Here is a 24,810-nt window from a genome sequence, read left to right as displayed (position 1 = left end):
CAAAAAATTCGAGCATCTACAATGCTATCAAGTGTCTTACAAAAAAAGTAAAAGATTAATATTTACATCGGATTTGTTTTTTTTTTTTTTTTTCGTCATATATAATTACATTTAAAACCCCGTTGAAATATTTTTAAATAAATAGATCATTAATATATACCATTATTATCAATAATTGTTATTATTATTATTATTTTTATTACAATAATTATCATTATTAATTTTGTATATGACTAAAACCATCGCAGAAAAGAAGCTTCGTCCAGAGGCCAAATCATTCAATCATTTTTTATTAATACTATAAACTTTTTATTTTAATTTCTATCATTTTTTTTTTTAATCAATCAATCGATTATTTATTTCTTTTTTTCAAATAAAATACACAATTTTACAATTCACATTTATACAAATTTACGATACTTTTCGGTTTTAAATTTGTAATGAATAGTGAATCTTTTTTTAAGTACTGCATTTTTTGTAAAAATATTAAGTTTCATGTGAATTAATTGTTTAATAATTTTTTAAATTTTCGATGGAAAAAAAATTATTATTTTAGCAGTATATACTTATTTCGACAACGAAAAAACTCACAAATTTTTATTTCGATTTATTTTATTTTTTTGTTGTAAAAAAATTGGAATTTATTACAAAATGATTTATAAATTGAATAAAAATTATCATTATATATGTACAAAATATTTCATTATTATTTTTTAGTCATCGATACGTTGATTTTGAACTTCCTGGAATAAAAATTGACAATATTATTATTTTTATTTTTGATTATTGTTTATTTATAAAGTATAATTTATTACCGTTCTTAGAAAATCAATGACTGAATCATTAGCAGATGCAGTGAGGTATTCTCTTACTTCTTGTGGTGCACAAAAATGATTACTTGTATTTGGTTGTATTCCCATTTCTTCACCAATAAAACGTAGCTCAGGTGGATTTTCAATCTTGTCAAGTTCATCAAAGGTAAATAATGTTTTTTTAACAGTTCCTTCATCAATTAAACCAAAGTCAATTATTTTAACTTTATCTTTTTTATATCTTATTACATCAAATGTATCTAAAAAAAATTATTTATAAAAAAATTGTTGATGTTTATAATTAATAAAAATAAAAATATTACTTACAAGTATTTAAGTCAAATTTATTTTTTATTTTTTCATTAAAAAAACTTGTTATGTCTGTTTGAATATTATATTTTTCAGTTTCCATGTATTTGTGATATTGTGAAAGATCTCTTTGAGAAATTCCTGATAAAAAAAAGAAACAATTACTCCAATTTTTACAATGCAAGTTTTAAATTATTAAAAAATTTATTTATTTTACCAATAAGCTGCTTGTTGATGACCAAACAACGAAATTCATTTCCTGGATTAATGTCTCTCCATTGTTTAATAACTAAACATGATTCAAGTGGTACATCATTATCATCATCATTTAAATTTCTAATGGCACTTATGTCATCAGACACTCTGTCTGAACTTTTTAAAAAAAGATATACTTCTTCTAGTGTTGTACATTTAAGAGTTTTTGTTGGTGCAACCCAAATTGCATCCTAAAAAAAAATTATTAATAAATATAAATTAATAAATCAACATTAACAAGTAGCTTGTTTTTTAAATTTAATTTACAGATGGTGTTCTCCAATTTGTTTTGATAAAAACAGCATCATAAAAATCAATAGCTTCTTGAATTTTTTTGCTAAACTCTGGAAATGTTGGACGTGTCTTTTCATCCTGAAAAATAATATTAAATATACTTTAGTTTATTATTTAAATTTTATTAATGTTTTGATTTATGTTACCTCTGATTCATCATCATCAACAGCTGATCCATCAACCCATTCTGTGTTATTTTCTGATGGATTTATTGCTTCAACCGGCAAAACAATTGTAGTGTCATTCTCAATGTAATTTATAACATCATTTGGCAAACATAATATTGTTGATTCTAATGAATCTTTTTCAAATTTCGAATACCATGATGTTATTGAACATTCAACTTTTGGGTTACCAATCATTTTAATTTAATTAAATATAAACAATGATTATTAAATGACTATTAATTATCATGTGAATTAAAAAATCACTTGTTATTTATAAAAAAAGTAAATAGATAAATTTTTAAGGTTATGTTATGAAATAATATAATAATAATAAAATATTTGATGGTGGATCACATATTCACATTACTACATTGCCGACAGCAATGTAGTGACTGTAAATTCCAACTTTATTATTTTTTTTTTTTTCTCATTATGAAATAGAATAAAAATAGAATAATAAATTATAAATAGGGTAAAAGGATAAAAAAAGGATAATAAATATTAACGTATAAATTATAGTAACACCCATTAATTACGTTGGCGTAAATAACATCAATTCAAGTTGTTAAATTTATTTATTTTTTTTATTTAGAATATAATTTATTTTTTTTTTCGAAATTTAATTTTTCTTACAATAATAAATAAATAAATTAATCTTCAAATAAATTGGAGTTTCCCCTGATGGAAATATTACTCCGGCATAAGACTGATGCCGGAATAATTTCGTCAGTATGAAATTAGTACCGGCAAAATTATTTCGGCATGGGATCAATGAAGAAGACAAAAATCCAGCAATAATCTCATGCCATACATTTTAATTTATATATGCCAAAAAAAATAGAAATTTCGTAATTTTTTCTTTTTTTTACTTTTACCTATAGTTTGTAACAATGGTGCCTCAAATATTAATTTTTGCCCTGTGGCGGTTGGACTGCAGATTAAGGAAAAGTGCCCCTCCCATATTTTTTTGAATACAAGCAACGAGTTTTTTTTCCAAAAATTGCAGATTATCGTCTCTTTCGAAGTCCATCTATCCAACAAATATGTATACAAACAAGTGTTCAATGTGACAAATTTATTCCAAAACAATATACTTGTTCGGAGATTAAAGACCAGCCCTCTTATACTGAAAAGTTCTTGCTGACATATTGCCTTCAATATCTTCTTATTGAAGGTTCTTTTGTCTATTTTTTTCTTTAGTTTTAAACCGCCAAAATATTTATTATATCAATAATATTTTATTGATTATTTATTTTTAATACATAGCTGATAATATTTTTAGCAGAGACAAAATAATTAATAATGAAAACTATCGAATTTTTGAAATAAATAAAAAATTAATTTATTGCGTTTTTTTAAAAAGATTATAAATTATTATTCATAAAAGTTGGTTCAATATCATACTGTTATTATTAAAATTTTTTTGAAAATTAATAAATGTAAATATAATAAACGAAGAAGCTACACAGAAGCAGATAAATGACTTTTTACAAAATGCAAAATAACATGCAATATATGGAAATCGGTAAATAAATTTTCTTCAAAGGGCCCCAGGAGCCTGTTGAAAAAAATATGAGGCTGGAAATTTATATTTTACTTCGTCAGTACAATCAAATTAAAAGAGTCCGACCATCGGCTCTCTTTGAATAGAGATAAAGAAAAGCACAATAGATTGCAATGGATGTATGTGATTTTTCATGTTTTTTCTTCAAAGACAAAAATGATATGAAAAAAAAAAAAATTCCTTAACCTTTATATCAATTTATTTTAAAATTTAAAATTATTGAACTATGATACATATAAGTTGACTTGACTTGATATACGCTATTGTATAATATGCTAAAAAATATACTATTTAAAAACTCATTTGTGAACTCGAAAAAACCACGTGATTTATTTTATCAAAATTTAATATTATTTTTTATATTTTTTCGATAACTAGATTGATGATTTAAATGATAATATTTTTGTTAATTTCAAGCATCCAATTGAAGTTAACTGACGAAGTATATCTTGGATTGTATTGGACTATCAAGTTTTAGCGATTGTCAAAAAAAAAAAATTCTTTTTCACTATTGGAGCGGGCCTTTTTTGACTACGCCCTAAAATTTAGTTTATCTTTTCCGCTGAATTTACAGCAGCCCTCTGCCCTGCAACACTACCCTCATTCGTACTGCAAACCTTGACTAGTCAGGTGCTCCTCCGTACTACTCAAATTTTTTTGCAAAAAAAAAAAAAAAGTTAATTAATAATAATAATTATTATTATCATTATTATTAAAATATAAAAATATATATACTTCAATAAAATTATAATTTTTAATTTTTAAACGTTAAAATTATCAAAATGAAAAGGTACAATATTAACATGTGAACGCGCATATTTTCTGAAAAAATTTTTTTTTACCCTTCCATAAATTAGCTATATAAAAGTGCTAGTGTTAATTTAATTTAATAAAATATTTTTTTTATTATTTAAAAAATGATTTACATTGTTAACTTTAATACCACTTTCTTGTACTTCTCAACTAAATATTAAAAACATAGTTTTTCAACAATTGTATTCAGAAGTGTATATTGTGAATATGATTTAATATAAAATTGCAATAAAAAAAAAAACAATCTAATTTATTATTATATATTTCAGAAATATGGTTTATTCAAATTCAAACATGGGACATTATAATGGTGCCGTTTATGCTAATGCTGGTAATGAGCAAAACTTGTTGTGTGAGTGAGACAAAAAATAATTATTACCAAGTGCCACGTGGTCCATCAATATTATCATTTTTTTTTTTAAATTTTTCAAAAATTATCATTTCAATTTTTTAATTAGTTTTCATGTTTAAATAATTTTTTATCTTTTTATTTTTCAGGGAAAAAAAAACGAATTGTTAATAGATATATGCCAGCAACTACAAGGCCTTCAGTACTTGGTAATGGTGGTCATCATTTTGGAGTATCAACAGTTACATTTGACACTGTTGAAGACTTAATGTGGACAGGAAATCAGCGTGGATATGTGACATCATACGATGGCTTTGATTTACAAACATGTACTGGATCTTTTCGTGTTCATCCAACACAAGAAATACGACAAATTAATCCAGTTAACGACGGAATATTATGTTTAACCCGAAAAACTTTGAGATATCAAATACGTGATCATGACATACCATTATTTACTCATAAATCAAAAAATATTATTGACATGCAATGTATGCTTCAGTATGACCAGCGATTATTAATGGGTGGTTATCAAGAAAAAATTGTTGATTTTGATTTAACAAGGAGTGAAGAAGTTGGTTCAATGTATTTTGATGTAAATGGTTGTACAATTATGAAAAAACATCATAAATTAATATGTGCTGGTAATGTTTTTGGAAAAATTGATTTACGTGATCAAAGTACATTATCAATTGAACATACAATTAAACCATATGGTCGCTCATTGAATGATTTTGATGTACAGGGAAATTATCTTGTAACATGTGGCTTTAACAACAGGTATTTTTTAATAATTAATTTTTTATATTATTATTTTATTAATATTTAATTAACATAATGTATTTTTTTTTTCTTTTAGTCCACGGGGGCTTTTGGCTCATCCTTATATAATTGTTTATGATTTGAGACAAATGAGAGCTCTTATACCAGTGCCAACAATGGTTGCCCCATATTTACTAAAATTTATGCCAAGCTATTCAAGTCGTCTTGCTGTTGTTTCACCTCTTGGACAAATGCAATTACTTGATACAATTCATGCTGAGGTACAATCACCTGTGGCTTGTCTTTATCAGGTAAATATACAAATATTATATGAAGATATATATTTATTGTCACAAAGCAATATTAAAAATTATAAAAATATTTATTTGATTTATTTTATCAGGTTGCAACAGGTGGTGCTACGGTTACATCTTTTGATGTATCACCAACATCAAAGAATCTGGCTTTTACTGATGTAGCTGGCTTATTACATTTGACATCAATTGCAGATAATCCACAGTTCGACACCTTCTCAAGGTACATTTAATTTTTTAATACTATATATTTTATCAATTTTTATTTTTCACATAAGTGGATTCTCTTGGGGTGCATGTAATATTCTTTATGTCACAAGGGCAGTGGGAATAATGTGTGAATTTCCAAAGCGTCGGAGGAGTAGTGCGTTTTTTGGAAATTCACACATTATTACCACTGTCCCTAGTAACATAATAGTATATTCTGATTTATGAAAATAAAAACGGCCATGATTCCTATAGTAATTAATAATAAGCGTAGAGTTTTCTGATAGAAACAAATGATAAATTTTTTTATTAAAGCAATTATTTACTTATTTATTATTATTATAATTTCAGCTGATTTTAACTTTGATATAGTTTTTTATTTTCATTTTTACTTACACCTATTTAAATGCAGCTGAGCATTATTATTTAAAAATTTAATTTGTTCATAAATAATTATTTAAAAAATGAATTTTTCTTTTTTTTTTTTTTTTTTAATCAAAAAGGCAAGGGTAAATGATATTTTTTTTTATTAAATAAGAGACAAGCGAAGAGCTGAGGGGCTATTCATTGGTGTAGTCACGTTTAATTATGTATAGTATTTCCACTTTTTTCACTACAACTTTTGTAAAAATATTTTTCCGACTTTTTTCGCGATGACTTTGAATTTCTCCAGAAATATTCTCAAACTTAATAAAAAACTTAAAAAATATAGTTGAAATGTAGTAAATAGTGTAGCCATTAAGATTATTTTTTTTTTCCAATAACTAATACTTGGCTCAGGTTAGGAATTTTTTTGAGAGTAGTTGGAACCTGTAACTAATTGCCTGATAAATTTAAAAATAAATTTTTATAAATTTGCGCCACCCACATATATTAATTTGAAAAAACCTAATGTAAAAACTTTTTTTAATTTATACAGCAAACGTCTGAAAATGAATTCAATGATTTCAAAGACGGGAAAGAACCTGGAAACAATTGGCTCTGGATTCAATCGACCGGCATTTCGACAAAACCAAGTAAGGAAAATATTCTCTTTTATAAGAATCCTTCTTTTATTTTATTTAAATTTTTAAAATTTCAGCTTTATAAAAATCAATTGTTTTTTTTTTTTTCATAGATACCTTATAATTTGGATCAACGTCGTGGAGTAGTGCCCAAGTTCCCCGGTGAAACAATATTAAAAACAGAGTCCGGCAATATTAGTGAAATTCCAGATAAATATGTAAAAAAAGAACACAATTTTACTAATTTTTCTGGACTTGACGCAAATTTGCCGAATAGTTATTGCAACCCAATGCTACAGGTGAGTTTATCAAACATTATTTTATTGTATAACCCTGGTGAAAATTTTTCTCCGATTTTGTAAAATCAGACAAAAATCGGAGAAATAATTTTCGCCAGAAGATAAATAATTTTCAATAAAAAAAAAAAAATGATATTTTTGTTGATTATTTAGTAACTAATAATATTGTAAGTGGGATTTTTGTTTCGGAATCTTGATGAATCCAGAGGTTCTCCATGTCAGACTGCCAATCTTCTTCGAGCATTCAAAAGTGTACCAGAGGCTGCGACACTTGGTCTTCTCCAGAATGATTTTCAAGCAGGTGCAAGTAGGAAAACCAGTCTCCTTACGCTTATTCAGGTAAATTTTATTATCCATATTTTTTTTATTTAATTCATATATTTTTCTATAACTGAGTGTATTTTAATTGTCTTGAAAAAAATTAATCTATTTTATTTCTTTGAACAGACCTGGAACAGATTTATCCTACACAAAATGCACTATGAAATACTGGAGAGTAAAGAATGCCAACTGGAGGAAGAAGACGAGACGGAAATTAGTCGTTTGTTTGGTGCTGAACAAGTGGCTATTTATCGCTGTCTCAAGTGCGCTCGACAAATTTCCAGGGAGTCAACTGTACTGCTCAGCGATTTGATATATCCAGAGCTAAAAAGTAAGTTCTTTAATTAAAAAACAATAATTATATAATGAATTGAATGTTTTTTTTATAACTTCTATAAAATTATATTTTTGTTACAGATGAGGAAATTGAATTTACCACAATATTGGCAAGATCATTAAACTTGGAAAAAAAAAAGCATTCGTGGTGTGATCATTGCCAAAAATTCAATCCGACATTGGAAAAACGGAGCACGACCAAACTTCCTCAAGTCCTTTCTCTAAATTGTGGTCTTGAGTCATCGCAAGGAAGAGATTTTTGGCAAGCTCAGATGGATATAGCTGCACAAAAAGTTATGAGCAGTAAAAATCCCAGTCGACTTCAGCCAACATCGATTGAAATGTGTCGATATGGTAAAAATTGTCAGAGAACGGATTGCAAATTTGGTCATACTGGAAAAAATCAAGATCCAGTAAGTCAACAGTCACTGAAAAATTTGTATTCTTCACATTCTTGGGTTCCACATTCTATTGAAATATCATTGGACGATTATGGTGAATTATCAATTGAAAAACTCGATGGAAATAACATTAAAATGGATAATGATAGTTTATTGAAAAATGAAAAAAAAATAGATAAACTACAGTATACATTGACAGCAGTTATTTGTTCAATTGAAGATCAAAAGAATGTGGAAAAAAACCATCTTATTTCATCAATAAGAGTTGGTCCAAATTATCATGAACGTTCAAATGGTAGTGCTGTTGCACAATGGTATATATTTAATGATAATAATATAACAGCAGTAGAACCACAAGAAGCTGTATGGTTTGATTTAAATTGGAAGATACCATGTGTATTATATTATACTGCTTTATCATCACAAAAAACAGCAGAAGAACCATTTGTAAGTCCATTAACACATGATGTATTTAGTAATGATAAATGTGTAGCACGTAATCCAACACGTGATGTAACATTTACAAAATTGACAAGTGATGAAATGCTAAAAAAAGGTGAACTCGTTGGTCTTGATTCTGAATTTGTAGCATTAACAGAAAAAGAAACAAAATTAGGAGATGATGGTAAAATGACAACAATAAAACCAAGTCATATGGCTGCTGCTAGAATAACATGTATACGTGGTCAGGGACCACTTAAAGGCACTCCATTTATTGATGATTATATTCATACGCAAGAACCAGTTGCTGATTATTTAACAAAATTTAGTGGTATATTACCTGGTGATCTTGATGCAAATTTTAGTAGTAAACATTTAACAACATTAAAATCAACTTATCAAAAATTAAGATATTTAGTTGATAATGGAGTAGTGTTTGTTGGTCATGGTCTTGAAAATGATTTTAAAGTTATTAATTTAGTTGTACCAGCAGAACAAATTATTGATACTGTAATATTATTCCATTTACCAAATCGTCGTATGGTATCATTACGTTTTTTAACATGGCATTTTTTTGGTAAAAAAATACAATCTGAAACACATGATTCAGCTGAAGATGCTCGGGCAGCACTTGAACTTTATCATAAATATTTAGAACTGCAAAAAAATGATACACTGGATAAGGCATTAATAGAACTTTATCAAGTTGGAAATAATCTTCAGTGGAAGGTAATTTTTTTATTCAATTAAATATTTTTTTATTTCTAATTAAATTTTGTAATTATATTCTTATAATTTATATTTTTTTTTTATTTCAAGGTTCCGGAAAACTGATCCACGGGTATGGACTTATTTGAGATCACATCAATTATTAAATGCAGATAATTAGCTCAACGTTGAGATATATCAACTTGCAATTTTATGGACTTGATTTGTTTATAGTTTTTATTGTTAAATATGTGAGGTTTAATTTATTTCATTTAAAAATATATTTTTTGTTTTGTATTGTGATATACACTAAGGTTAAAAATTTAATCTTGATTTTTAGTTTCAATCGTTACAATTATTTATAATTGTTCAAGTCAATAGTATTAATATCCATAAGCTTGGATTATAATTGTAAAATGAATTAACTATTGTAATAATTATTGTAAATATTGTGACATTTTTTTATATCACTAGTATTAATATTTTTAAATGTTTTTTATATTTTTGTATATAGGATTTTGTAAGTCTGTTTATATGTTGTATAGGGTATATATTTTTATTTAAGAAAATAATTGATGTGTCAGAAATAAAGAAATACGTACGTAGAAAATGAAATAGTTGTCGTGCACTGAATTAAATTATAATTAAGAAAAAAAAAAATAAAAAACATCTCATGTTTTATTACGCAAATTTTAAATAATTATTTCTACAAATAATTATGAGTTCTATTATATTTTCTTTATCGATTATAATTTTGTTTTTTATTAATTTATAAATTTAAATAATTTAATAAGATGAAAAAAATACTTATAAAACAAGTTGAAGAAAAATTCTATACAAATAAATAAATAAAATATTCGAAGTAAAATAACAATAATGGAAAATTTGAATAATTTATCAAATGGTAAGTAGCAAAATTTATTTTAAAGAAAAAAAAAATATATATTATATAAATCGTAAACTTGTTTAACAGCCAGTGAAATAAGAATAAAAATTTAATTAAAATTGAATTGAATTATTAAAATTTTCAATAGTTGAATATTATAATAATTTACTATTGTCATTATTAAAATTATTATTTAATATTCAGAGTAAAGACGAATAGTCGAATAGTAACGAATTATTTATCATTTGATTTATTGAATATTCGTATAAAGACGAAGAGTAGAAAGGTAACGAATCATTCGGCTATTCGACTGTATGTTTTTAATTTTTCGAATTAAAATGATTTAATGCATTTAACAATTGTTCTAAATGGAAGATAATTGTGAATGATTAACCCAAGCATGAGATAATTTTTTATTTATATTATTTTAATCAATTTATTGAATACTTATTAATAGAATACACAATATAGTATTAATCTTATACTTGGTTCCATTTAATAACAACAACAAAGTCATATTTACATTTATATTAATATTTATTGATTACATTTTTCACCTTATCAATCATGAATAAATAAGAATCAAGTTCAATTAATTAAAAGAAAGAAATAATTACAAAACAAAATCATTATTTATTTCATATTAGTGGTTTTAGGAGTAAATTTATTTGGATAAAAAAAAATAATCAAAATAATAAATTTTCAAGTTAATTTTTCTATTTTTTTACACTTCTCTTTGACATATATCATTCAATGATAAAAAATATATTAAATGACTATTAATACTATTCAACTACTATTCCGACATCTAAAAAGTTAGCACACCACAAATGTAAAGTTAGAATTAAAATTTTATGCTTTTTTGTGAAATTTTCGTGTAGGAAAATCGAGATTTTTAAATTATATATTTTATAATGTTGTGATAGTTTAATATTAAGTTAACAGTCTTAATAATTATTTAATTATAAAATCGATCAGTTATAAAGTACAGTGTCCTCAGTATGAATCAATTTATTTATTTCTATGATGATTATTGAAATAATTTTTTAGCACAACATTTTTAGGAAAAAAAAATATTTGAATAAAAAGTAATTTAAAAAAATTAATCAAACGTAGAATAAAACAATATAAAAGCACATAATTTGATCGAAAGTTTATTAGAATAAAATAATTATTAAAGAAGTTCTGTTAACTTAATATTAAGCTAACACAACATTGTATAAAAAAAAATATAAGAATAGAAAATATATAACATAAAAATTTTTCATTCTAACTATATATTAGTTTGTGTCCAAATGGTGTGCTAACCTTCTACAGGTTATTCTGACATGAAATATGAGAATATATTTTTTGAAAATTTAGTTTTTTCGATTATATATTCAAACGAGTTTATGAAATTACTATTAAAAAGAAATTACTTTAGCCAATATTAGCTAGTTTTAAAAGAGAAATTTTAATTCTTTCATATATTAAAAAATAAAAAAATGAATATTTTTACCAGACTTTTTATTTTTGAAGTACTAATTACTATAAATACTAAAGATATTAAACTAGAAAAATAATAAAAATTCAAAAAATTTTGATCCGAGAATGGCATTTAAAAAAAAAAAAAAATATCAGTTAATGGTTGAACTACTATCAAAAAATAATTCACTTATATCAATTACTATCATAAAAGAATCAAAAAAAAAAATTATAAATTTTTTATTCAAACTTGGGGTAAGTTCACAACCTGAAACCGAATCTTTTCTATATCCAAAAAATTAAGGATTTTGTTTTGTAATTATTTTTCTTTTCAATAAATTAAACGAAATCTTTTTGATTATTCCAAGATTGATAAGGTGATGAAAGAGTGCAATCAATAAATATAAATAAATGTAAAATATGGCTGTATTTGTTAATAAATGGAACCGTGTAAGATTAATACTATAATTTGTATTCTATTAATAAGTATTCAATAAATTCATTGAAATAATATAAATAAAAATTATCTCATGTTGAGTTCAAATTCTACAATTATTCTATTTGGAACAATTTTTGAATGCATTAAATCATTTCAATTCGAAAATTAAAATATAAAGTCGTTAATAGTCAAATAATGAATTATTCGTTACTATTCGACCATTCGTCTTTATACGAATATTCGAAAAACTCAATAGTGAATAATTCGTTACTATTCGATTATTCGTTTTTACACGAATATTCGAAAATTCGAATAATTCGACTATTCGAAATGTCGAATAATTCGATTCGAATTACAGTCGAATAGTACTATTCGATTCGATTCGATTCGAAGACTATTCGCACACCCCTAAAAAAAAATATATATTATATAAATCGTAAACTTGTTTAACAGCCAGTGAAATAAGAATAAAAATTTAATTAAACTTTTAATTGACATAAAGGCTTTAGTAAAATAATTATCATTATTTGTTTATATGTTATTATAATAGCTAGCATGAATTTTTGATGGTAAGAAAATCATTATTTTTGCAGTATATATTCAGACGATGAAAAAATTTATTAATTTTTATTTTGATTTATTTATTTTTTGTTGTAAAAGAAATTGAAATTCATTACAAAAGGGCTTATAAAATGATTATTTATTTATTAATTCCACTCGTAAGCTAGCTACTAAGGATTCTTTCCATTGATCATTCTGATTCCTCCATTGGTATAGCGAATAGCACTCGATAGCTGTTAAGTAGTGTTACCACCGTTTCCACCGTTACCACTTACCAGCCCCATACACACATACATAGTCATAAATTTATTTTATTCAGTTGGATAGCGAAATACGGTTTTAAAAAAGTAAGGTTACACACCACGTGGCAATCAACTTCATCTCTGGGCTAGCTTTTTTTAAAACGATATTTACACAACAACTTCATTAGACATTTCTATATATTAACGAGTTGTTGAAGTTGAATACTATTTCATTTACGTGGATCAGAAAAAAGGTATAAAGTGCAATCAATTTATCAAGTTGTTTCCATTAAATTTCTGAATTCAGTAGTTGACGGTATAATAACTCATTGATTTTTTTTTTTTGTTATTCAAAGTTAACTGAAAATAAAATATGGAGACTAATCCAAGTAAGATGGATATGAAGACTGCAGATTTAAGTCCTACTACCGAATGGCTTGAGGAATTCATGAAAATTTCGAAAGAAGTAAGTTTTAAATTATATATATCATATATTTTTGTAGCTACAGCTGTTTATGTATTTTTAATTAAATTAAATAATAAACTAATTTTTTTTTATACAGTTTCAGTTATCAAAAGAATCCTCAGATGATAGAAAAATAGTATCTATAGCAAATGATGATGATGATGATGATAATTATATTGATGATGATGATGATGATGATAATTATATTAATGTTGATGAAAATAGAAAAAAGCTGAAAGCACAATGTGATTTACGTATGATTCGCATGGCTCCTCTATTAGCTTGTCAACCACGACTTGAAAAAAGTAAGAAAATAACAACACTATAATTCTTAATGATAAAAACAAAATTAGGTATTACTCTAAATATATTAATGAAAATATTTAATTAATTTTTCAGTATGCAAAGATTTGAAGAACGGTTTTCTTCGTTCATGCTTTAAAACATATTATTTTATTGTTAATCGAAATGATTCAACAAATGAATTCCACGAAAAAGCAAATGATCTAGAGTACCTAATTAATCTCTGTGGAACTAATTTAACCTATCTAGATGTCGCAGATTATCCTTTTTCTCAAATAATGCCAATAATCAATTCTAATTGTCCAAATCTTGAGGAGCTTTATTTAGGATTTAATGAAATAATGAGTCAAGATTTTGAAAGTGTTTTTTGTAATATGTCTCACCTTACAACACTGTCGATTGAATGGCAATGTAAAAATTCAACTCTACCAATGACTTTAGCCAAGTCATTAGAAGAAATTGGTGGAACCTTGAAATGTTTAAATCTTTCATATAGTATCTCCCCACAAAATGATATGTTCTTACCAGACTCATTGGCTTCGGTAAGTTTAAATTTTTAATAAATCTATATATTACAATAAAAAATATTATTTAGTTTATAATAAATTATTTACTTATTTTTCAGGTATTTCCTCGACTAATCGCTTTGAATAGTTTAAGTATATGTACTTTTGGACTAAGTCAACTATTACTCCAGTCGATAGGTGAAATAAAAAACTTGGATGATCTAAGATTATATCAGCCAAAAAATCAGTCAACGTTTGATACAGGAATCAATATGTATCCAATTGGGAATTTAAAAAATCTCGAGAAGTTATATATTCTTTGTGATTATGGTGTTAGAGATGAATTTTTGATTAATCTTTGTAATAATGCTAAAAAATTAAGGCATTTACATATAATTGGTACATATATAACTGATATTGGTATGAGTGCAATTGATAATTTACAAGAATTAGAAGTTTTGGATCTTGGTTTACATGATCGTGATCCAAGATCGAAAAAAAACGAATTTATCACTGATGAATCAATTCAATGTTTATTCAATCAAAAATTGATCTCCTTGGATATATCAAATTGCATTAAAATCACTGATAAAGGGGTAATTGAACTTGTTGAAAATTTACCAAATTTAAATTGTTTACATATTGAAAATACAAAGGTAACTCCAAGAACTGTCAAAAAAGTACAGAAATTAACAGAACATCGTGAAAAGTCATTATGTGTAATTGAAAATATTGACAATGTTGATTGATTATTTTCAAATCATCGGTGGAATCAAATAATGTTTTTTTTTATTCTAAAAAAACTGAAAATTAATCAATTTTTCAATATATTGAAAAAAAAAAATTATCTATAAAAATCCTTCAGTTTATAAATGAATAAATAGAAGAAAATATTAATAATAAATAAACACTTGTTATGTATAAAAAAGTAAATAATTAAATAGATAAATAAAATAAACATAAAAAGTTATTAAAAAGAGATTTTTATTATTCAATTTGTCGCTGTTTTTAAATGACCTCACGTTTTGCGGTGTTCTGCTATTTTAAGGAGACTCTACATGTATAGTTTCATAAAATAACCGGTAGATGACATTACTTTGCCGGCAAAATAGCGTCATTTAATTTTTTTTTTTTCTGTGTCGTCACACAATGGCCGACAATCTGTAATATATTTATTTCTGTGTGTGTGTCTATCTCCCCCGTACTCTTGTTGTGATTACAAAAGTCAAAAAAGATTAAAAATAAACAATAATTACTGTCGTTTATATACTAGTATAATAATTATATAGTGCTATAATAAATTCAGGAAAAACTGTGCCTTTTTATTAATTTTCTTCATTATTCAACAAATTATTTTAATAATAGTAAGTAAAATAATATTTTTTTTGCTATCCCAAGCGTTTCAAGATTTTTTTTTTTTATTTTTTATTATCTTCTCTGTGTTCTCTCTTGATATTACTCTTTTTTTATTCCATGATTTTTTTTTTTTCTTCATTATTATCATTCAGTTGTTAATATCCAGTTTGATTTTTTTTTTTTTAAATAAATAAATTTATCTTCCATTTTACTTTGGCTTTGTTTCAATAGCATTTTCTTTTTTTATACCTGTATTTTTTTTTTCTTGTGATTATTGTTTGAGGTTAGTTTTTTTATTTTTTTTATTGTTGGCTTGATTTTTGTGTGATGCTGTAGCATCAATTTGATCATGCTTGTAATAAATTTGCAAATAAATTACAGTATAAAATTTACAAAAAAAAAAATAATATAAAATAATAATAGTATTATTTATAATTTTATTTTAAAATCAGTGTAAATTCTCTTTGTGTTTTTATTAATTTGACAGAAAGAAAAATAAATACTCAATTTTTTTTTTAGCTAAAAAACTAATTACAGTGTTTCAATTATTTTCAGATTTCAAAAAAAGAAAGATGCTCAATCCTTGTGATGATTAGAAAACGAAAAAAAAAAATCACAACAATAAAAAACAGTGACAATTGAAGATTAACAAAAAACCAGTGAAAAAAAAAAAAAGTTTTAAAAATAAAATCAAGCACTGACAATTACTTAAAGTCTGAAATAAAAAAAAGAAAAACATAATATTAAAACAGTTTATACGATAAACTGTAAATGCATTTAACAAATGACAAATTTCTTTTTAAAAAATTTTTATAAATAAATCTTGGCAGGAATTTGTTCAGGTCAATTATTGCGAATAAACATGCAATTAAATGAATAACATATTTGAAAATATACATAGTGAATGAAAAATATGTTGGAGTACTTCCAGAGGTCATTAAACTTTTCGATGATTAAGTATTTATAATACTTGAATAATATATCCAAAAAATAAAACATACAATGGATTATGAAATTTTGTGACGATCAAAAAATGACAAATTGATTAATCAAAAATAAAAAGCAAAATCATAAACAGAGATCTGACTGATAGTATATATTTTTTAAATAATAATATAAAAAAAAAAAGCAAACAAATATGCTTGCCCGGTGATTTTTTAAAATACAAATCAAGTATATTATTAATAATTAACTCAGGTTTATTTAAATCAAGATGTGCAATTAATCATTTCATTTTTAGTTTATACTTTTAACTTGAATTATACAAAAATCATTGTCAATATAATTAATCTGGAGTCGATAGTACTCATACATAATATTTTGTACCTGGTGAGTTTTTTTGTTTATATATTTTAACATAAAAAAATATTAAATTTGTAATTTTTTATTGAAATAATTACAGCAGTTTTGAGCGGTACATTTGAGAAATTCCTCATGCAAAAAGGAAACATATCATCGCATCCTGACGGAAACAAAAAAGATGAATCATCATATGTCACTATCACAAATGGACCATTTGGTAAATGTTTATTTTTTTATTTTTAATTACAATAATCACAAAAAAATGAAGGAAAAAAAAAGAGATAAAATTTCCACAAAAAACAATCATGTCTTAACAATAATTTTGATTAATTTTAAATTTTTTTTTAACAGTTCATGAGGAAAACAACAAAATATCCAAAGAATATCATCACAATCTCTTCAATGTATATTTTGTAACACCATTAATTTGTTTACATTGTAAGTAAAATTAAAAAACACGTTAATAAATGAACAAATTTAATGAATAATAATTTTCGATTACAGGTGATGATTATATATGGGGTACTGGCAATGTTGGCGTAACATGTACCGGTGAGTTATAAATAATAAAAATAATTAAATATATAAATAATCTAATCAAATACATATTGATTAAATTCAACAAGTTGTATGTCTCAATCGATAAAGTAAAAATAAAAATAATATTTCGAGAAGGACACTGGTTCAGTGATCTCTTGGGATTTCATTGTCTCATTCACAGACGTTAATTAACATTAACATTATAATCAGATAATATTTTAAAATACAATAAGACAAATAACAATATTCATTTTTTTTTTCATTTGATTAATATGTATTTGATTAAATTTAATCTCAAAATAACATCACACAATCAACTATTGCAATTGTCCGTTAAATAAAATTATACAAATTTAATTTTCAACAAAATTAAACCAATGAACACTCGTGTTAATTGTTCATTAATATTTTTGGATATGTTTTAAGACATTTAAATTATTACAATGTGGCTGTAAATTGACATATGCAATTGTATGCCAAAATAAGTGTCAACTTATATAACACAAATTATTTTCTAACATAACTCAAACTGTTTTGCTTATTTTGTCTAATTTTTTTTGGACTAAGTATATTTTTTTTTTGCTTAATAAATAGTTATTAAGCTGAATGAAGACACTTAATAAACAGTGATAAATTTGTTAATGTATTTAAATAGTACTTATACAATTAACAAATTTGTTGTCATTATTAAAATGTTATATATAGTAGTGGTTGTATTTAATTACAACATCTTGTCCTTGGACATTATATTTCGTTGCATTCTTGGCTTCCTTTGTGTGTAATGACTAAAGATATTACCGGAGACACGCTCAAAAAGCTGTATATCTTGACACGTGTATCTCATTCGTGCCAGATGTCGAGAGTCATTTTTGACTTGTACGTTTATCTACCCTGTCGTATTTTTTTTTATTCTTGACTTTTAATTATTTTTTTTCATTGCCTTTTTTTTTTCTTTTTCTGCAATAGTTATTATTTTTTTTTTAGGATGTCTAGATATATTTTTTTATATTTTTTTTATCAATCATAAAAATAGAAAAATAAGAAACGAAATTTCAATGGTTTTGCAAGTCAAATAAATATGTCATGTGTTCATTGGCTTAGACAATATTTAATCCAATTTTTTAACGCAACATCATGACCAGTTTTACAAATGATTATTCATCGAGTTTTCTAACTGCTATTTGAATATATATTTTTATTTTTCTTTGTTGGTTTTTTTTTTTTTCTTTTTGCTTTTTTCATTTTCTTAATTTTTCTTTTTATTTTAAATAGAGTTGGGAACAAATTTAAATAAGATGTTGTATGTATTCACTGTAGTCTTTTTTTTTTTTTTTTTTTTCGAAACTGTATTTAGTTTTTCTTTATTTTCTCATGGATTAACTTGACATTAATCACGTAACCAGTTGTATATGCTTCAAAGTAATTCTCGTCATTCAAGTTAATATACTCAACTGGTGTATTTGTCAAATTGCCAATATTTTAAATTATTTCATAGTTTTAAAAATTAAAAAACTTGGCAATACGTAAAAAAAAAAAAAGATCGTGTTTTTTATTTTTTTTTTAACTTGAAAAAAATATTTTTTTAAATTTCTCAAGTAAATTTTAAGAATTTTTTTTTAATATTCTAAAAAAACATAAAATCAGAGATAAGTTTTTATTTTAAAAAGTCGTAAAATAGGTATGGTATTTCATAATACACATACATACAAATACATATATATTATTTTTTTTTTTTTTAAATATATTTTACGTCTTTTCAACCCCGTCATTTGGCTGCCAAAAAACGGGTTATTTTCGTCGTCTGCGTAAAATGTGTATGCAAAAAAAAAAAAGTAAAAATTATGTAAAAAAAAAAATACAAATCACACTTATTTTACACCACACACACACACACAAATATATATTTTTTAAAACCGTCAAAAATAGCAGGGTAATTTTTGAGAACAAAAAAAGTAAAAAAAAAAATGCAAAAACCCCAGTAACATAAGTCTACACGAAGAAAAAGTAACAAAAAAAAAAAAGAAAAAACTAGCTAAAAAGTAAATTAAATTAAAAAAGTTAAATTTTTTAAAAAAACTTTATGGTTTTTCTTTGTTGAAGCATATTTTTGAATTAAAAATTATGATTTTTTTCATGCCATTGACGCTTGATGGATGGTTTTGCATATATATTTTAAAATATCAAAGAAAAAAAAAAAGTAAAACCAGGTTGCACTGGGTTATGCAGTTGTCCGTGTGGGTGGCGACACTGTAGCATGGTAACCCAAGACAAATCATCATCATCATCATCAAGCATCATCATAAAAAATAAACCATATAATAAACCAAAAAAAAAAAGGGAAAATATTCGCGAATAGTCAGACAATGAACCAAAAGTACTTTTGTGGTGTATTACAATTTTATGTCTGTTAATATTTTATTTTTTATTACATATTTATTTATTATTATTATAACATTGTTATTACTTTTTTAAAATATATATTTCTTCTTCTCATTATCTAGCTTTTTTTTAATTCGTGCCTAGACCACCAGTTTCTTTCAACTCTTAGCAACCCTCGTAATACCCTCTTTTTATTTTTTTCAACTCCTTCTACTATCATTCTCTCAACACTTATAAATTCCCCACCTCCCAACAACTCCCACTTTCCTCCCTGTTCTCGTTTGCCCACTCCCTCTTTTATTTTTATTTTCCTCTTTCTCCTCATCACCCTCAGTGCTTAACGCCTTGGCCCCACCGTCATCGTACGATCCAGAAACGCCTCGGGTCACCACAGCGGTCGAATGCAATTTCAAAAAGCCAAGTGCCCAACCATCAACCAACTAATGTTTATTTTCTTCTTCTTCTTTTTTTTTTATCTCTTCATTTTTTTTTTTTTTTTTTTTTTGCTCCATTCTAATAGAAAGAAATTCACTTGCTTCATCTTCTTTTTTTTTTTTTTTTTATTATTTTTTCTTTACTGAAACTTTTTTAAAATACTCTTTCTATTTTTCTATATAGATATATATTTTTTTTCTTTCATCTTTTTTTTTTTTTTTACAACGTTGATGGGTCATTAATTTTCAAAGAAGGAAATTTCAAGATGCCTATGTATACTTGCGTTTTGTGAGGCTTGTCGGCCTTGCTGTGATTTCGCCAAGATTATACATTGAAAATAATATAAAAAGAAAGAAATTAAAAATAATAAAATATGTGTTTGTTGTATGATGATGATGATGGTGTGTATTGCTTCATCAAAAGTTGTGTATTAATTAAAATTTACGGGTATTACAGTAGCTGTAAATATAGTATATATTTATTATTTATAGGCTTTTCATTTTTTTTATTATTTATTTTTTTTTCACTGATGAGATGTGAATTACTGCAATAATCGGGTTGATCTTGTCACACTGCGTGGGCAAGATTGCTTCCTGGTTATAATTTGTTTTATTAATAGGTCACTGAGAGGTGACTCAAGGTCGATTTGTCATGTCATGGAAAAATCACTAAAATGATAAAATTAAATTACAAGATAATAATAATAATAATAATAATAAAGCAAATAAATAGTAAAAATTATATTTAAAATATTTCGACACTCATTGTGCATGTGTAACTTACGCCCACGATGTAATAAAATCAAGGACAAACCAAGAGAATTTCACAAAAAAAAAAATATATATTTTTTTTAAAATTATATTTTATGTTTATTGCATGAGACAAGGTTTTTAACAATTCAAAAGAATGCATATATTAGTTGCTTGATTAATGACAATATGTGCAATCTTGTGGCATTGATATTGTCACTCAAATAAATATGCATATAGTTTTCTGAAAAAAAAAAATAATAGTAGCAATTTTGAGGTAGTTTTGTCCTTTCAATAACGTTATATGCAAGTTTCTTTAAAATTTTTTATTATATACATTTTTAAAATGATTAATTTGTTGTAATTAATTATCGAATGATTTATCGTTTAATTATGAAAATGAATTATTTTTAAAATCATCTTTTAGTGTGTTTATTAATGGCATACGAGTTTATGAGTATCAAATTTTTTTGCTTGGTATTTAAAATTTAGATTATATTGTTTTATTAAAAAAAAATTACTAGCTAAAAATTAGTGTACAATAATTGCTATTGATAGAAAAAACAGAAGGAAAATTGACTTAAAAATTTAGCTTAATTTGTTCAATTGATTAAAAGATTTAATAAATTTTTTAATAGCTAATATTAATTGGCATTTTATTAATTAGCACAGTGATAATAATGGCTAAATTAAATTTTAATTAATTTTTTTTTGAGGGATACAAACATACTTTAAATAATAATTTTGGTTCTTGCAAAAAATCAGTAAAATAGGGGTTACGCTCGTATATGGTCAGACAACTAAATTTTTATTAAAATAAAAAAAAAAAAAAAATACATCTTCAAGTAGAATAGAAATACATCCATAAATACATTTAAAATTTTCCGCTTTTTAAAAATCAGGAAACTAGGGGTTACCACCGTATATGGTCAGACAACCATCGTGTCTCTAAATTTCGATTTCGAAAGCTTCAAATGTCTCTCCAAGTAACATAAAAATACCATAAATAAATTGTAAAATTTTCCACCTTTTTAAAATCAGCACAGTAAAAATTGAATGTCAATTAAAAATATATATTATTTTATTTATTTATTTATTATATTAAATTGAAGAAAAAAAAAGGAAAAAAAGTTATTAAAAATTAAAAAATACATAGATATGAATTGGCTGGTTATCCTCGATGAAAAATTCTTGTATATTTACAATTTTATTTTCACAATGCCATTTACATATTGTTTTTTGTTTTATTATTATTTTTTTATTTATATCATACATTGATGTAAAATATGTAAATATGTTTTTATATATATATTTGAGTATTTCAATTCATATAATATTTTTTTATATGTATTTTTCATGTTGAATTGTCCAATCGAGGGCGCCAGATTGTCGCTAACGTCATCACACACAAAATGTTAAAAAATTTGCTACTGAACTTGCGCTCTCTTGGGACAATCTTTCGTTAAGTTATTGCCACGGGAGGCGTCCTGACATCGTATCTCGTTAATCTTGTTCCGTGGCGGTATACTCTTCTCCTCAAGGCGACCGAATTCCTACCCAAGTCTTATACTTTTCCTCTCTCATACATCTTTTTTATTTTCTTTTTTTTTTTTTTTTTATTCTTACGTATTTTTCATCAGTGCTTTTTCACTGATTTTTTTTTATTTTTCATTTTAAAGATTTTTCTTTTGTTTGTTTGTTTGTTGGAAGTTTTTTTTTTTTTTCTCTTCTTTCATTTTTAACAAGAGAGAAAAAGGAGTAAATTAAATTTCATCAAGATAATTATTTAAATACGATTAAAATATTATTATTATGAGTAGAAAAGTATCGTCATTGTGAAAAATGACACACCTGAAAATTTAACTTATGAAAATACAATTTGTGTCAAGTTTAAAGAGAACGATTTAATTTTCAACTCACTGAGCTTTCTCTTGAGTCTTGATGGAGATTTAAAATTATATTTAAGTATTAAAATTAACGCAAAAATCTCTTGAGACAATTTGCGATATGATTTTATTGTAAAATTAAAATTATCTTGATTAAAATTTTATGATTGCAATATTATTTTTTGAATACTTTTTAAACTATTGGCTATTTAAAATGTCATTTTTACTATTTTTTTCAATATTACTTTCTGACAATAAACCACGATTATTGAATCTTTAAAATTATTATTATTATTTCTACTGGCAAATGACAAAAGTTGAAATTGTCGCGTGATGAGTTCATAATTTATTAGCATAAATAATTGAACGCAGTCTGGCAATTTCCACGTTAAATATCATTTTTTTTTTTTTTTTCGAATTGAAAAATGCAGTTTTACATGGATAATTATGAATAATCAATTTATCTTTTGAATAACTAAAACTAAAATTATAAAATCTAAAAATTATCAAAAAAAAAAAAAAAACAAAAAATCAATATTTATTAATTTTAAATTAATCACAAATAAAACAAAAAATATCATCAACTTGATTTTCGTATTAAAAGCTAAATAATTAATATATCTAAAAAACCATTAAAAAATTTAACTATCATTGTAAATTTTTTTATATCCCTTAACATCAATCTAAAATCAAAAAATAAAAAAACAGTTCAAATAATATCATTAATCAAAATTATTATTATGCCTTTTTTTTTATTTTATCAATCATTTATTATGATATCATTATTTAAAAATAAAAAAAAAAACTTTTTTTTATCTTTTGTCATGTTGAATTTTCTTTGTCTCAATATTATTTTCATATACGCTTGCGCAGATTTACTATTGAGACAAAGTTCCCCGGATATTTGGTGTGATACAGCACAAAAGAGAATTGTAAAGGGGTGGAAAAGAGAGAAAGATAAAAAGGGTGGTTAAAAGAGAAGAAAGAAGAGTAGTGGGACAAGAGGTGAAGGGGGAGATGTAGGGGGGTGGGGGGTTGGTAAAACATAGTAGAGAGAGGGTGCAATGAGAAACAATCGAACAGGGTCGAAAGTCCCCTCTTGTTGCTACGTGAAACCCAGGAGAGCTGTCTCGGGGGTGAACATCGTCAAAAACCCCTCACTACCCTTAAACCACCCCTCATGACTCTACCACTTTATCCTTTATTTTTTATGATTATATATTATTATTATTATTATTTTTCTCTTCCTCATTTTAGCCTCTTGTATATAGTAAGCCTTGTTCGTCATTCTGTCGACTTGAAATCCCTCTTATTCCCTCTCTTATTCACCAAAAAACCTCATTTTCAAAATGGACTACACTCCATCCTTCCTATGATCTCAGGAAATTATACCACTTCCGTTTTTCCATCAAATCCCTCTTTTACTTTTTTACTATTTTTATTTATTTATTCTTTTTTTTTTTTTTACCCCCGTGTTTCTTAAACTCCATATTCTTTGGGTTTTTTTTTTCTTTTCTTTCTGACTCTCTTTCTCTCAATTCGTATTTCGTCCGACAAGGATCCATCTCTATTCTCGTATATATATCTCTACACAGTGATCTTTCTCGACAATCTTTTCGATTTGCTATTCCATTTCCGTTTACCGGTATATTTACTGTTTCATTCTTTTTCTCACTTTATTCTACTCAAATATATATCTAGTTATTTTTTTACCTTAAAAACTCTTAAATTCATTCGTCAGATCGATAAGCACAAAAAACAAAATTTAACTAACACCTAAAATTTTTAAATGACGAACTAATATTTCTATGAAATTTTGAAAAAAATTATAAAATAGCTTTTCATTTTTAAAATAATCATACCTGCTTTTTTAATATGCATTTAAAATTGTGATTTTTTTTTTTTAAAAAAAAGAAAGAAAGTTTTAATGTTAGATATGT

At 24.9% G+C, this 24,810-nt stretch overlaps 3 protein-coding genes across 5 annotated transcripts in view; 2 read left to right on the top strand and 1 right to left on the bottom strand.

Moving 5' to 3' along the window:
* Window positions 1–473: 473 nt before the first annotated feature.
* On the bottom strand, window positions 474–2,104 carry LOC122857842 (cell division cycle protein 123 homolog). Its single transcript, XM_044160276.1, has 6 exons — window positions 1,817–2,104; window positions 1,644–1,748; window positions 1,339–1,567; window positions 1,140–1,262; window positions 816–1,072; window positions 474–743 (listed from the first exon to the last, which is right to left on the bottom strand). The coding sequence occupies exons 1-6, from the start codon at window positions 2,030–2,032 to the stop codon at window positions 714–716; spliced, it is 960 nt and encodes a 319-aa protein (XP_044016211.1). The 5' UTR covers window positions 2,033–2,104; the 3' UTR covers window positions 474–713.
* A 2,383-nt stretch (window positions 2,105–4,487) lies between these two features.
* On the top strand, window positions 4,488–9,482 carry LOC122856480 (PAN2-PAN3 deadenylation complex catalytic subunit PAN2-like). The gene is made up of 10 exons (XM_044158152.1): window positions 4,488–4,545; window positions 4,713–5,343; window positions 5,423–5,636; window positions 5,729–5,862; window positions 6,766–6,862; window positions 6,964–7,186; window positions 7,322–7,488; window positions 7,597–7,801; window positions 7,888–9,377; window positions 9,468–9,482. The coding sequence occupies exons 1-10, from the start codon at window positions 4,488–4,490 to the stop codon at window positions 9,480–9,482; spliced, it is 3,234 nt and encodes a 1,077-aa protein (XP_044014087.1).
* Window positions 9,483–15,409: 5,927 nt separating this feature from the next.
* The window catches only part of LOC122857841 (phosphatidylinositol 3-kinase regulatory subunit alpha), a 44,294-nt gene continuing 34,893 nt past the window's right edge, over window positions 15,410–24,810 (top strand). Inside the window, exons 1-5 of one of the 3 annotated variants that reach the window (XM_044160274.1) lie at window positions 15,410–15,587; window positions 16,135–16,908; window positions 16,982–17,098; window positions 17,233–17,319; window positions 17,386–17,433. In XM_044160274.1, the coding sequence (XP_044016209.1) occupies window positions 17,014–17,098; window positions 17,233–17,319; window positions 17,386–17,433 (220 nt within the window). In that variant the 5' untranslated portion in view covers window positions 15,410–15,587; window positions 16,135–16,908; window positions 16,982–17,013. Of the gene's footprint in view, window positions 15,588–15,883; window positions 15,935–16,134; window positions 16,909–16,981; window positions 17,099–17,232; window positions 17,320–17,385; window positions 17,434–24,810 lie in introns of those variants that run through there. The other 2 variants (XM_044160273.1, XM_044160275.1) reach the window with 2 other exon arrangements.

This window comes from Aphidius gifuensis, linkage group LG5 (genome assembly GCF_014905175.1).
Source record: "Aphidius gifuensis isolate YNYX2018 linkage group LG5, ASM1490517v1, whole genome shotgun sequence".
Lineage (NCBI taxonomy): Eukaryota > Metazoa > Arthropoda > Insecta > Hymenoptera > Braconidae > Aphidius > Aphidius gifuensis.
This window is presented reverse-complemented; position numbering and strand designations above follow the sequence as displayed.

Excerpts from the sequence above, each read along its gene's own strand:
- LOC122856480 (XM_044158152.1), top strand. The coding sequence starts at position 4,488 with ATGGTTTATTCAAATTCAAACATGGGACATTATAATGGTGCCGTTTAT. Across the intron at positions 4,546-4,712 it reads TGCCGTTTATGCTAATGCTG|GGAAAAAAAAACGAATTGTT; the intron begins GTAATGAGCAAA and ends TTTATTTTTCAG. Across the intron at positions 7,489-7,596 it reads GTCTCCTTACGCTTATTCAG|ACCTGGAACAGATTTATCCT; the intron begins GTAAATTTTATT and ends TTCTTTGAACAG.
- LOC122857842 (XM_044160276.1), bottom strand. The coding sequence starts at position 2,032 with ATGATTGGTAACCCAAAAGTTGAATGTTCAATAACATCATGGTATTCG. Across the intron at positions 1,263-1,338 it reads CATCAACAAGCAGCTTATTG|GAATTTCTCAAAGAGATCTT; the intron begins GTAAAATAAATA and ends TTTTTTTATCAG. Across the intron at positions 744-815 it reads TCATTGATTTTCTAAGAACG|GAAGTTCAAAATCAACGTAT; the intron begins GTAATAAATTAT and ends TTTTTATTCCAG.